The sequence below is a fragment of the Musa acuminata genome, chromosome BXJ2-4 (assembly GCF_036884655.1).
Source record: "Musa acuminata AAA Group cultivar baxijiao chromosome BXJ2-4, Cavendish_Baxijiao_AAA, whole genome shotgun sequence".
Lineage (NCBI taxonomy): Eukaryota > Viridiplantae > Streptophyta > Magnoliopsida > Zingiberales > Musaceae > Musa > Musa acuminata.
Window position 1 is genome coordinate 31376391 of NC_088341.1, and position 14392 is coordinate 31390782.

At 42.5% G+C, this 14392-nt stretch overlaps 4 protein-coding genes across 4 annotated transcripts; 3 read left to right on the top strand and 1 right to left on the bottom strand.

The window, feature by feature from the left end:
• Positions 1-1316: 1316 nt before the first annotated feature.
• On the bottom strand, positions 1317-1700 carry LOC103979661 (uncharacterized). The gene has a single exon (XM_009395865.3). It carries the CDS (start codon positions 1698-1700, stop codon positions 1317-1319), a length of 384 nt encoding a protein of 127 aa, XP_009394140.1.
• A 2125-nt stretch (positions 1701-3825) lies between these two features.
• On the top strand, positions 3826-6150 carry LOC103979574 (uncharacterized). Its single transcript, XM_009395781.3, has 5 exons — positions 3826-3955; positions 4072-4177; positions 4265-4505; positions 5359-5481; positions 5588-6150. The coding sequence occupies exons 1-5, from the start codon at positions 3882-3884 to the stop codon at positions 5707-5709; spliced, it is 666 nt and encodes a 221-aa protein (XP_009394056.3). The 5' UTR covers positions 3826-3881; the 3' UTR covers positions 5710-6150.
• Positions 6151-6285: 135 nt separating this feature from the next.
• LOC135610289 (pectinesterase inhibitor 9-like) lies at positions 6286-7126 on the top strand. The gene has a single exon (XM_065104629.1). The coding sequence runs from the start codon at positions 6346-6348 to the stop codon at positions 6934-6936; it is 591 nt and encodes a 196-aa protein (XP_064960701.1). The 5' UTR covers positions 6286-6345; the 3' UTR covers positions 6937-7126.
• Positions 7127-11896: 4770 nt separating this feature from the next.
• On the top strand, positions 11897-14112 carry LOC103979388 (uncharacterized protein C594.04c). The gene is made up of 3 exons (XM_009395559.3): positions 11897-12204; positions 12287-12550; positions 13384-14112. The coding sequence occupies exons 1-3, from the start codon at positions 11974-11976 to the stop codon at positions 13861-13863; spliced, it is 975 nt and encodes a 324-aa protein (XP_009393834.2). The 5' UTR covers positions 11897-11973; the 3' UTR covers positions 13864-14112.
• The last annotated feature ends 280 nt before the right edge of the window (positions 14113-14392 follow it).

Genomic DNA, 14392 nt, shown 5'->3' on the forward strand with positions numbered 1-14392 from the left:
TCCAATTGCCTCATCAAGTTGCCTTTCTTTAACTCCCAATATTTACTAACAGCCTTGATGCTGTTCTCTCTTTTCTTGATGACCGTAGCTAGAGACTCTGATGCCTTGTCTTGATTCCAGAAACTCGTGCTGTTCGAAACTGATCATTCAATGTATGGAGAGCTCGTATACGTTTAACATGTTATGCTTGAACGCACACCTCCCTTCTGAATCATGAGAACGGATTACACAACTGCTCTGAACGAAAATACACACTATTCATGAGAACACTGCACAGCACAACTCGTACATCTTCCATTCTAATGTCACGTCTCTGCAAGAGCTATACAAAAAGAGAGAAAATTTTCCCTAAAAAGACAGAAAGTTCTCTCCCGAGCTATATTTAATTAGTTTCACATGCTACTTAATGTCAGAATAAGAGCATCCAGCATCTTCTAAGGCAATCAAGTGGAAACAAAATGCCTCCTCGACGTCTGTAAGTTCTGATAATGTAACCTATAAACAGCCAGGAAATTAAGGGGGACTTCTAGAGATCTAACTAGCGAAACTACATAGTGCAATACAGCTCAAGAGCCAAAAACATGTTCACTTGAAAGAGGGAAAACAAGTCCAATTTATCGACACAATAGCTGATATATGAGAAAGTATAACAAAGTCTCACTTCTTTTCTTAGCTGATATATCAATATAATCCCTGCGAGACAATATAAACATGCACCCGAAAATTCTCATAGAATTGTTCTTATCAACACGAGCTCATGAACCATAGTCTCACGTCTCGCCCTGCTTCGAATTTAAATGTGGTGCCTTCGGTCAAACATTTACGTACCCACAAATTAGATACTCATAAAAGCTTGAGAGCAAACACGAGCCGCATGCACGAAAGCAAACGCACAGCAACATATGGTTCATTGTCTTAAGCACGGATGCTCCTACCGAAGTAGGAGCAGAAGCACGAAGAGAATAACATTTCGATCCTCGTAAAAAGCACGCCATTTAAAATAAGCAACAGCAGAGGAGAGAGAGGGTAAGAAAGAAAAACCAGTCCTTGCATTTAAACGGGAAATGCAGCAGCATTCAGCTACGTCCAAAGCTACAAGAAAGCAGAGATTAAAGAAACATAACAAATGGCGATAAAGATGATACGAAAGCTTCGACAAGTTTTTTCTCGTAAGTCACTCATCGTTGGTGTCACCCACCAGCTCGCGCCACTGCAGCGAAACGAGATGTAGTAGTAGCAGTGCATGGGTTTCATCGAACCTTCGATCAATGATCTCCACGTGTCCTCCCGTCATCGCCGCGACACTGCTGCCGTCGTCACATCTGGAGCCACCGAGCCAGTTGAGTGGGGTTGACCACGCCTGGTATATGGGCCCCGCCCCGCATCAGCAAATACGAGACCTCTGCGTAGGTCCCCGCCGGCTCAGCCGAGCCTGGCTCAAGAGGCCTTTTCCCCGGGTCGGCCCGGCCCGGTCCCAACTTCTTCCCTAAGAGGGTTCCCTTGGTGAGGAACTCGTGCGCCAAGTAGCCGGCCAGGAGCAGGTTGCCCTCCTTAGCCGTCGGCGAGCGTGCCGAGGCCGGTTCCTTAGCCGGCTCGGCCTTGCTCGCGTGATGGGCACGGGATAGGTCGGGCGGGCTTTCCCGGTCCTTCCGCTTCCTTGACGCGCCAAGTGTCTCCGCGAGACGGGCGTGGCTCGACATCGAAACCCCTCCGATTCTCGCCACGTCAGCACACCGAAAGAGGAGATGCAACCCCCCAAGTGGCGTTATAAATCAGAGAGAGAGAGAGAGAGAAAAAGATTGGACGGAATAAAAAAAAGGACCACAGTTTCAATTAAATTGACCCGACGAGGAAGAGGAGCGACACGGCAAAGGTCACGGAACGTGAAAGAAATTGGAAACGAATAAAGGAGAAGGAGAACGGAGAAGATGACCGGACTCCGTCTAATCTCGCCGTTATAACGGCGATCGCCGCCGAGTAACGGAGAGAAAGAGGAGCGATTTGAACAGCAACGAGAAACGCAAAGGGGAGAAGAGTCGGGGATTTTTAGGGGAGGAGCGGCTCGCAAGCGGAGCCATCTTTATATAGGAGAGTTCATCCCGCATATACCCCGAACGTGGACGCAAACTACCAAATTGCCAGACGGTACCCTTGAAATGACCGAAGTGCCACCGCTTCATCATATTAACTATTTTCCCCTCTGTCCCACTACGATCGGATCATCGACTGTTTGACCCACCGATAAGTTTAGCGTTTACTTACCACGGTGGTGGCCCCCTGCCCCGCTGTATTGTGTTGAACAGGTGCCAGATGTGGATATTCCGAAATGTAAGGGGCGGCTTAGCGCCTCAAAATAATTCAACTGACCACGACAAAGACGTGTTATCGACTCAGATCCGTTTCCGACCCCACCCGGTATCCAATAAAACATTTATACTCTCATTCATATATTGTTTATTACGTATGTAATAATTATATATAATTGCCGGATATCTTTAGTTGGAATAGAAGATGCAAGGACGAGGCACTGCCTGTCCTGATCCCGTCTCTAATCTCCGTATAATCCGACCCGATTCGAATCGCGTCAAGCAGGTTATCGGACCCATCAATACTTGCCTTTTGTGTACATATACCAAGACGGATGGATGAATCGAGTTCCGGGGCAAAAGAGTCATTCTAAATGGAAGGAGGGTTTGTACGTGTGGTGCCGGACAGAGGGGGGATCTTGGAAGCCGGATGCGGGTGCAACGTACCGCTATTGTTATCCGCCGCGAGATCGACGTCCGATATTTTCCCACGTGGCGGACAAGGACCACGATTCAAGGGGCTCGATTGCCGATGAGGGGATAGTACACTGTTCAAGCTGGTACATGATTAGCATCGGCGCGACGCCCCCACACTTGGACGGAATTGACGGAAGTGCCATCAGGGCGGTTAGACCGGCGTCGTACCGATCAATAATTCATTAACTAGATACTTTCTCCTACCGATTTTTCGACTTACCCACCCACTCACCATCGTCGTCACTGGACTCGACGGCCGCCCCACACGCCGGCTGGCCCCCAGAGGTCAAGTAAGTCGAAGGGTGAATTCTGCGAGATGTACGGAAAGCGTGGCTCTTGATAGTAAATCCCAAGCGGGTGCGAGCGTCCATCAAGGTTGTCGTGGACCCCACCAGATGCTCTGTTCGATCTACCCGGTAACAAGTGGAGGATTAGATTTGACCGTTAAGTGAATCATACGGTGCCAGATTCTGCACTAGTCTCTTTCCTATTCGCATGGAGAATTCGACAATCCGATAGCCCGTTAATGGATGACTAAGCTGTCATGATTTGTGGTGATGGTTGATGTGATGAAACCCACAGCAGATCGAGAGTGAATTAGATCCGTTCAAAATGAGAGGATATCTTAGGTGAACCCTCAGATAAATGGGTTCGGGTCGGGCCGAAACGAACACTTTAACGGAGCCCCAACCGGTCCAAGTGGCTGCGAGCGAATGTCGACTCGAAACGTCACATCGACCAAACCATTCGGTCAGGTCAAAGATACCAGGATCAAATTTAGGTATATATATATATACATATATATATATATATATACATATATAGACAATACGATTCACATCGATCTAATTTGAAATTTAATCTGTCAAATGAAGACGACTCGACCCAATTCAACTGCTAGTACTATGCTTAGGTGGCTTAGACGCATAGGCTGGAGAGTCGTACGCAAATGGCAATTTCGCAGTGGATCAAAATTCAGGCGGGGAAAATTGAAAGCAGAAACCCTAATTTTCCCGCCAAGGTATCCCAAATTCCCACCATTACAAGCAGGCAGAGAGCACGAAGGAAGAAGAAGAAGAAGTAGAAAGGGCAACAAAAATGAAACCGAGACCGTCGGGAGTGAGGGAATTCGGCCAGACCTCTCTTCCACCATCTTTCTTCTCCAAATCTAGGTGCTGTTCTTCTTCCTTCTCAGATCTCTCCTATTTTGATTGTTTCTTGGCTGTGGTGTTCCACTCTGATCTGGAAGATTTCTTGTGATTTGTCCCCTGCAAACGCACATTTCCAGAGTTCCCGACGAGCATCATCCGAAAAGGTCATCCAACAAGCAGCCGGTGCCACTTTCCGAGTTCTTGAATCGAAAGCTCATCAAAACCACTGACAGATCAGTTAAGGTGCCTCATCTTCGTTACAACATATGATATTTACATGCTATTCGCATGATCGAAGAGCAGCTGTTTGGAATATTCTTCTGCTGGCAGGTGAAGCAAACCTCTTTTTCATCGATTGGTTCTGCTACCAAGGATTCATCAAGTGAAAACGATGAAGCGAGCGGTAGATTCATTCTCCATGATGTGATTTTCCGGCAGTTTATGGTCTCGGCCAAAGGAAAAGAACAATCGGAAATCACCGGAGGAGGCGAAAGTGAGGGACCTCAACTACAATCATATACCGGGGGAGGCGACAATTCAAGGAAAAGAAAGAACCCCTTTGATTCTTCAGGTTCGTAAGCATGAAACATTCATCAGCTCTCTCCAATCATATATATACCTCAAACCTTTCTTGATCCAATGAGAGATTTTTCTTGATGGCGCGTGACTTATATGATCTTTATCAATGCTTGCTAGGAAAATGTAGGCTATGCTCCGCTGTTTGCATGCAAATTTCTCTCTTACTAAGTAGACTACACTAGAATAACAAAAATCAAAGCCCTTTGTCTCAATTTAGTTGCACATCCATGCTCAAAATTCAATCAGTCAAGGTGTGTAAAAGTTACCTTCAGTTGATCTTACTCTGAAGGGTGGCAGCCCGCCAAAGTATTTTGGCAAGATTAAAGATTGTTTCTTTGATTCGAACCATGATCACTCAAGTCATAAACGTTATTTACAGTCGATGTGACTCTCTGCATTAAATTGTTCTTATTCGGTGCCCTAAGAGTATTTTTGCTCTTTTTTTTTTGTCTCACTCTTCATTAGAAACTGGCTTTAGGATCTTATATTGAGCATCTAATTCACCTTTCACTTTGTATGGTAAACAAGAAAAAGAATTGTGCTCAAGCAATCGAGGGTCTGAATGGAGTCCATGTGAACTTGTTTGATGAGCATAGCATAGCACAGAGGATTGCAGAATTTATCACCAGCATCTATCATCATTTTGATCTTCTAGTGTCACAATAGACATGAGTTGCTCCAGTCATCGTGCCATCTTCAAGATGGTAACCATTCCACTCGTTGATGATGATAATCTGCTCTACACCATTTTGTGGTTCATTTTGGCGTGGCTTTTCCTTGCAATTGTTCATTGATTCAGAATCTGTTCTGTAAAGCTGCATCGGTAACATATACTAGCTTTCCAGGTGATGGTGAGAGGGTGACAGCTCGAAAATCTATGATTGTTCTTGGTGATGATCCAAAGCCCTGGCGAAGTAGAAGAGGGAAGACAACAGTGGAAACCACAGATAAGCCCTTCTACGATCACTGTAAGCCGTCTTAGTTTTGCTTTGCTCAAATCCTTCGCCTTGAAATCGTTCCACAATATGCTTCCGTCATAAAACTTTGAACATAAAAAGCTTTGGTATGTTTCAGATGCAAACGGAAGTGGGCAGTGGGATTGCAGCAAGGAAGGAGTGGACAGTGAAGAAGTTGGCTGCAATGATTTCTGGGAAGGAATGGGTTCCACCACGTTGGGAGGTTTGGAATGGCACTGACTCAACTCTAATCTTCATATAGAGACACTAGTACGCTACGCTGGATATGATATCTGTTCGCTTCAGCTCATCTACACCACCTATGCCTTGACGACATTGATCGAGTGTAGCCGCTACTTTATTCGAAAGTGTATCTTTCACAGCATCAACAAACCAGCAGTTGCCCTGTGCTATTTGCATGTTTTCACATAGAGCCAGCCAGTAAGAGCACGAATCTATTATCTCGATACATGTTGCCCAGGCTTGTTGGATTTGTTGTGGTTAAACCTGTTAACCATGTGTTCATTATCTACATTGTATAGCCTGATGTTACATGGGTACCTGCAGCCTGCTTCACCCACGTGATGCGTAGATGGAACCATGGCCCTTTTGACCGGTGGACATGGGGATGGAACACCTTAACGTAAAGCAATATATTTGCGCTCCATGCCCATGATGTGTTATGGTTATCCACACAATCCCGCGCAACCCTCGAGGATCATTAAAGAAAGAGCAACCACGGCAATAAAGAATAGACAGTGGCACGTGTGGCACTGTAATTAGTCGGCATCGTGGTCTATATAGAGAGATCTCGAAGACCTCTGCTTTTTGTGTGAATTAGTGTTGAAGAGAGAAAAAGGAAAGAGTAGCGCCGCAATGGATCGCTCCACTCTCGCCTTTGTTCTCCTCGCCGCCGCCATCTGCGTCCCCGCCAGCTGCCTCACCTCCGCCACCAGCTCCCCTGCCGAGTTCGTGCGCGATTCCTGCAGGGGCACGCGGTACCCCGCCCTGTGCGAGCAGAGCCTGGTGGCCTACGCGCCGGCGGTCCACCGGAGCAAGCGGGAGCTGGCCCGAGCCGCCCTGGCCGTCAGCGCCGACCGGGCCCGGTCCGCCTCCGCCTTCGTGAGCCGGATGTCTTCCGGGGGCCAGAAGAAGGTCCGGTCCCGGGAGGCCGGCGCGGTGCGGGACTGCATCGAGACTATGCACGACAGCGTCGACCAGCTCCGGCAGTCAGTGGAGGAGATGGGCCGGATGGGGCGGGCGCGTAGCCCTCGGTTCGCTTGGCACCTCAGCAACGTCCAGACCTGGGTCAGCGCTGCGCTCACCGACGAGACGACCTGCCTCGACGGCATCTCCCAGTACGCCGGCCCCGCCGTGCGAGCGGCCATCAGGAAGAAGGTGGTCGAGGTGGCTCGGGTCACCAGCAACGCCCTGGCTCTCGTGAATCAACTCGGCCCCAGGAACTGAAGCGGGGTTCGTCTTCTGGTTCGAGGTCCTCCGTCGTCGTCGCCCTTACGTTTTGAACTGTGTTGTGCTGTCCATGGACTCTATGAATGGATGTCTCTTATAAGTACGTATACGAGGAGAAGAGTGTAATGTAAATTAAGCTGTTAAGCGTTCTATGGATGTATAATGCCAGTCGAAGTTTTGATGTGAATGCTGTGAGCAAACATAGCTACTGCTCTGTTCATCAGCGTCCAATTCATATGCTCTTCTTCTCCAAATGAACTGTTCCTCCGACCAAAACAGGAACGAAAGATTAATCTCAAGCCGGACGTCATACCCGACCTAAAAGAAGACGAACCTGCAAAGCAAAGGTTATGGAGTTGGACCATATTACATCATGACAAAGGAGGGCAGCTCGTCAACTTTCTTTGACTACACTTCACGTCTCTGATCTCTTCACGGTCTGATGGCTTCAGTTAGGCATCCACACTGCACAAAGTCTAGTGATGGGTGAGGGATCCACTAGCAGACAGAGACACCGGATATTACGCCACTGGTTGCGATGTTTAAGACTCGCACACACAAATCGAGGCAATTACCTCCAAGCTGGTCATTTCCCACCACCACCTCACTGGCAATTTTTCCCCACTCCATGACCGAGCTCCGTCACCGTTCCCAGTTGCGGTCCTGGAAAGTGTGAAGTCACGTACTATCTTCATGTGCTGATATAAAGAAAGAGCTATGATGGCTGTGATGGGGTTGGGTCGATCCATTTAAGTCGTTTCCTCTCCGATCGATGATAAATTAGGAGAGACGAAGAGAGAGAGAGAGTGTGTATGTGTGTGAATGGCGATGGGATGTCTTTGGAGTGCGGGAGGAAGAGATGGGCCACAGAGACAGCTGCACGTGGAGGTGCAGCAGCAGCAGCAGCAGCCAAATGGCCGCGCTGGAGCAAGCTTTAGCAGGCGAAATTACCTTTCCCTTTTACCTTTGATGTCTCTAAGTTTGCAACTTCAAGAAAAAGATGAGATACCATTTAAGGAACCGATCGATACAATAATGTATTTAGAGACAATCCAAACGACTTAACTCCTCCTTTCGATTTATCAAATATTACATGTTCATTAATCAAATGTAATTTTAATCATGAAGCATAAGTTTTTATGATTTATTCGTATCTAAAATAATTATCTTTTTAAAAACATAACATATAAGTTAGTTAATAAATATTAGAATATCTTTACGTAATATACTGATTCATAATAAATTATTAATATAATGATATATATAATATAATGATACATATAATTTAAAAACATAACATATAACTCATGTGATTTTGGTCACGTACCTTTTAAACCCTTATGATTTTGTTTATATCTAAAATAACCCTCATATTTTTTAAAACATAATATTTAAGTCCCTCATATCAAGTCTGAGTTGATAGATGTTAGAGTTTACTTAGGTAACATATCGATTCATAATAAATCATTAATATAATGACATATGTAATTCAAGAAAGAAGAAGCAACGGACGATAGCAGAAAGACAAAGATAGGAGAGGCCGGAGGTGGAGGTGAGGGAGAGTTGGACCACCACGTCCTAAGCGCGACGGGTGGGGGCGCAAAAGATGACAAAGTGGGAGGTGGTGGGATGAAGGCACCTATGAGGAGGAAGAGTGATCAAGAGACCATTACATGCATAGTATTGGACTGATCGATGCATATCTACCTAAGACAGGACCAAAAGCTCATAAGCTTATCGTAAGCATATGAGAGGTTGCGTGCATACGATGCCCAAATAGACAGCAACAACTTGGTATTGTTGTTGATGGTCATTTCCACGATGATGCCTCATCCCGCTATTGATGGTAATATCAATTTTTTTATTTAAATTATATGTATTATTATATTGATAATTTATTATAAGTTAGCATGTCACATAAGTAGAGTATAAAGTCTATTAACTCAAACTTGATAAGAGAGGCTTATATACTATATTTTAAAAAATATAAGGGTTATTTTAGACATGAACAAAATCATAAGGGCTTAAGTGATTATGATTAAAATTACAGGGGTTAAAATGGATCTTTTTTTAAACTTAAATTATACATGTTATTATATTAATAGTTTATTATGAATCAACATGTCACATAAGTAGACTCTAACGTATATTACCCTAGACTTGATGAAAGGGGCCTATATGCTACATTTTAAAACATATATGAATTATTTCAAATATGAGTAAATTATAAGAACTTAAATAATCTATGACCAAAGACTAAAATAGATATTAACTAAATATTAAACTACATGAAGAAGATATACCGAATACCATTTTATATTTTAGTTGTTTTCTTAATAACCGTCATTACACAAAATACATTCGCCAATAACTTTTGTATTTCTTTTGAAGCTCGTAATAGTCAAGAAAACAAAATAATAATAATATATATATTTTTTAAAATGTCCCCCATCTTGGAGATCGACTCTCTATATAATGGTGCAAAGTTTCTCTACAAAAATTTGAATGTTTGGGTATTTACTATCAATGTACAATATTACAAATCATATATATATATATATATATATATGTATATATATAGTAATTTTCTATCTTGTATGTTGATTATAAGTACCCAAACGTTGGGATTTTTATATCTACAGTTGAGACTTTCCATGTTGATTATATGGAGGGTCTATCTCCAAGATTGACGAGGACCTTTTCCAGAATAAATATATGTTTGTTTTTTCATGGTAACAGAGCATTTCTTCTCCCTTGCAAAGTGATCACATCAAGAGCTGTGATTTTTTTTCTTTTATTACACAAGTTATATTTTGGAGTATTGATCAAGAAGAGCTCGAGTCAAATCAGGTCTTCATCTCAAGTAAGCGTTGTACCTGTGGGATCAAATCAATCTATCATCTCACAGTGTTGTGTTGTACTTACCTGAGTTTTGTATTTAAAATGTTAGAACAAAAAAAAAAAAAATCTAAAGACTGAAACTTGGGCTGTGTCTGTCTGCATGTCTTTTGTCTTTTGAAACTTGACGACCATACAAGACATCTTCACGTGGCAGAGATCTTCGCTTGTATCTATCAATCTAAGCTTTTGCTTCTGTTGAAGTTGCACTAAAATCCAAATCCATAGCGTTACTCTTTTGCATTTAGTTCTTTATTTTACGCTGTTATAAGCTGTAATAAGAAAAAACTTTAATGTCTTAATTGAAATAAAATATCAGATTTCATATATTTTTGATGTTTTAATCAATAAGATACTTCACCACACTGTTAAGGACTAAAAAACTAGACTTGAAGATCTTATCATTGCATAGGCTTACATAAATTAGGATAATTAGGAGAGTTCCTTTCGTTAATATTATCTCCCAAGATTTTACTTATAATCAATAAGATATTATGGATGTCGTGGATCACTACACTAGGAAACTGGACAGTGAAAAGATATATAATTATCTTCTCTTTCTTTTTATAGGATCATCATTGTCATCGTCATAGATGAAGTAAAGATTAGTAAGAAAAATGACCCTATTCAATGAACCCCATTTTTGCATCATACTTTTGCTGCAACATTGCTATCTTCAGTTAAATCTAAGGGATTTCTCACTGTAAAGAAACTAAGCAGAATGAGCTGGTAGAACATTCACTCTAATGATGGCTCTGAGGGCTTTTTGTGCTGTTTGATGATGAGAAAGATGGAAGTGGGCAAGCGGCGATCCTCTTAATTACCTCCCAAAGTAGAGGACCACAGTATCACGACTCTTAAACATATGAGGGCAGGATTGCAGTCATCATTAGGCACACACAGAAGAGATGCAGTGGGTGAGCAGAAAGTCCCATCCTCTGTTTCTCTGCTTCGATCGATTCGAGTGGACATCAGCTGCTGCTCACAGAAATATGGTTTCGACAAGCCTTTTGTTCGAATCATCATGGCATAACAGCTGAAAGCAGCAAAGGTCTATTCATTAAACCTGAAGCTGGTGCATGATGGCTGAGCTGCTGTCTGTCTCGATCTCACCTTAAAGCTCTCTGCTGCTAATCCGACAGGATAACAAGTGAGCTCTGAGATGTGATGAACTCATTGCAGGTGGGGATGATTCATCTCTTTTCTCTGCACACTTGAGGTACAGTGAAATCTCTGTTTGAAGCGAATGAGTGGTCGACTGCATCCTCTTCCTTGCAAAGGGATTCTCACGGGTGAGGCTAAGAGGATAAACAGTGATTAGGTCCCTTTGATTAGGTTATCATGGATCAAAAGAACTTGGTTTCCATATTTTAGTACTCAACATAACTAAAGATCAAGTAATATTTCATCAAAATCTCCACATACATCAACCCAAGCAACAATGATCAAAAGTACTTAGTATTTGAATGAAAAAAATATTTATCTCAATCATAAATAACATCGTAATACAATCAATTTGGGTCATGCGAACATCAATCCAAAATAGATCGGAGAAATATTTTACCTATACCATAGAATATTTTTTCTAATTAAATCTATTATAAAACCCATTATACCATAATAATTATTATTTATTTAAAATTTTTATTTTTATTTCGAGGACTAATCAAAATATCAGAGGGATCATCTCGAAAATCCATCCATCCTCGATCTTATGTAGGTTGATTGTCGAACGAGTACTTCAGTTATTTTTATTTTCATCGAAGGATTTTTTACGCATACGAACTCAAACAAAATTGAGTTGATTTATTCTATATTTTTTAAATTATTTTAACATTAGAAGGAGGACATTAAACACATTTAATCTCACTCTAGAATCTTTTTTTTACCCTTAGAATTATTTGTTTTGGGCTCCTCTCAGAAGAGTGAAATCTTTAGTGGGCTGATACAGAAGAAAAGTACATGCAAGAGAGAAGATTTGGGTTGGACCCCACAGTCGGAATGTTTAGTGGCATTGAATGCCAAGTGTTCACGCGCGGCCTTCAATAATAAGTGCATCGCCTTCCTCCTCTTCTTCCTATTAAACGCCGCTCTGCAACCCCCGGCTCGATCCACCCAACCCCGAAAGAAGTCGCCATGGGAAGCTTCAAGAACGCCGCCATTGCCTTTCTCGCCCCTCTCCCTTCCGTCCTCTTCTACCTCTCCTTCCTCCACCACTACCGCCACCGTTCCTCTCCCTCCCCTCCCCCTTCCGACCACCTCTGGGGCTGGTGCTTCCACCACCCTCTCCTCCTCGCGAACGTCCTCTTTTTCGCCAACGTCGACGTCCTCTTCTGGCTTATCGGCCTCCTCCTCTCCAACCACTGGGTTACGTTCTTCACAATCGCCGTGTTCTTCGGAGGATTCCTCGCTGTTGCGGCTGCTAATGTTTCTTTGTTTGGGCTTGCAGTTGATTGATCTGTATTGGACGGTGATCCCGGTGATGCTGGTCCACTACTTCGCTAGCCACCCGCTGGCGAAAGCGGACACTGCTAGGTCGGCGGTGGTGACCGTGTTGACTTGGGTGTGGAGCGTGAGGCTCACCCACAACTATTTCAGGAGGGAGCGGTGGCAGTGGGGGGCGAGAGAGGATTGGCGGTTCAACGAGATGAGGAAGGAGTACGGCAGACCCTGGTGGTGGATATCCTTCTTTGCCGTCTACCTCTCCCAGCAGGTGAGTCAGAAAGCCCGTTATTCCCTTTTTCTCTTTATCCTCTCAACCTGTTTGAGGAAATGCCAATGTGAATCTTTCTAATATAGTTTGCTTGAACAATCACTTCTTGAAATGGTTTGATTTGAACGCAACCACTTATTTAACTCTTTATCTTTCAAGATAATTTCACAAGTGCTATCGCATGAGTGTTTAGCTTTTGGTGATGAAACCTTCAGTTATACTTGTTAAACAGTATATTGCAAAATGCAATGACAAAATCATCTAGAGGTTTTAGCTATCCTAGAATTTACTTGAAGTGTCCATTAGAGACTGACACTAATCTCCTTCCCTGTTAGCTATATATATATGTGTGTGTGTGTGTGTGTATGTTTATATATGTGTATATGTATGTATATTTATGTATATATATGATGTATATGTATGTATATGTATATATATGTATACATATACATATACATATATATGTATTTCAATAATGAAAGCATCCTTTAGTATATTATAACTTTACTGATGGTTAGCACCAAAATAGCTAACAGATCTGTGAAAAAATAAGTTAATTGGAGAAACTACATTAACTCCAGTTTTCTTATAATAATTTTAGCTTTGGGTATATCTTGAGATCATGTCCATATTTTTTACATCATCTACTGAATCAACTCATGATCTTCTAATGTTTCTAAATTAGCAAAGTAGTAGAGATCTATGCAATGAGGACCAATTGAACTTGGTTCCTCATTTATTGTTAAGTTTCTTTTATGCTAAATGTCACATCAAACACTTAAATACTTCTCTATCAGATGTGATGCAGGTCCTAACAAGTTCTTTATTCACAGGTCTTTTTGATTGGCATATGCCTGCCAATGTATGCTATTCACTCGAGCGATAAACCATGGAATATCTGCGACTCTCTCGCTACAATTGCATGCTTAAGTGGAATAGTCATCGCATACTTTGCAGATACACAACTCTATGAATTTGTGAGCAGAAATGAAACTTTAAGTAAACATGGTGCACCCTTGGTGCCAAATCTTGACACCGGGATCTGGCGCTACTCGCGCCACCCAAACTACTTTGGGGAACAGCTCTGGTGGTGGTCCTTGTTTGTGTATGCTTGGAATGTTGGACAAGGTTGGATGTTCATTGGCCCACTGGTGAATAGCTTGTGCTTGGCATATGTTACAGTGCTGGTAGAGCGGCGGATGCTAAAGAAAGATCATCGGACCGAGGCCTACAGGGAGTACCAGAGGAGAACATCCGTCTGGATTCCTTGGTTCAAGAGAACAAGTGGAGTTCCGAAGGCAAAGAGTAGCTGATATTTAATCTGCAGAGACTTGTTGATGCTATCATTCCTCGAGTCTTTGCCATTCTGGATATGAGTGTTTTCCTTTGTATCTTTTTCATTTGAATCCTGTTTCTCAAGAGACTAGTTGCAGGTTTTCTTTTCATTCAAATAAGTTTGTTGTGGAAACAACTCTTTTACATGTTTATTCAGTATCTTGAAAATGTAAAAACAATTGTGTGCTCATATGTACAAGTTTTCCGAGGCCTGTTTGACGATCTAATTTTTTAGAGATTTTTTAGTGTTGCTTGAATCAAAGTTGTTGAATGTTCCGTATGTATTGGTTCCTCTCCTTTGTTTGTCTCGTAACTTTTACATACTCAGCAGATGAATTTCTAATGTAACCTAGAGTTGATTGCAAGTTTTAGTTAGATGAATATCTAATGCAACCTAGAGCTCATTGCAAGTTTGGTAATTACTTGGGACAGCATATGAACTTGGTATTGAACTCATGATCCAATTCTTTAGATCAAAAGGCACAAACTATTATCTTGAAGTTAATT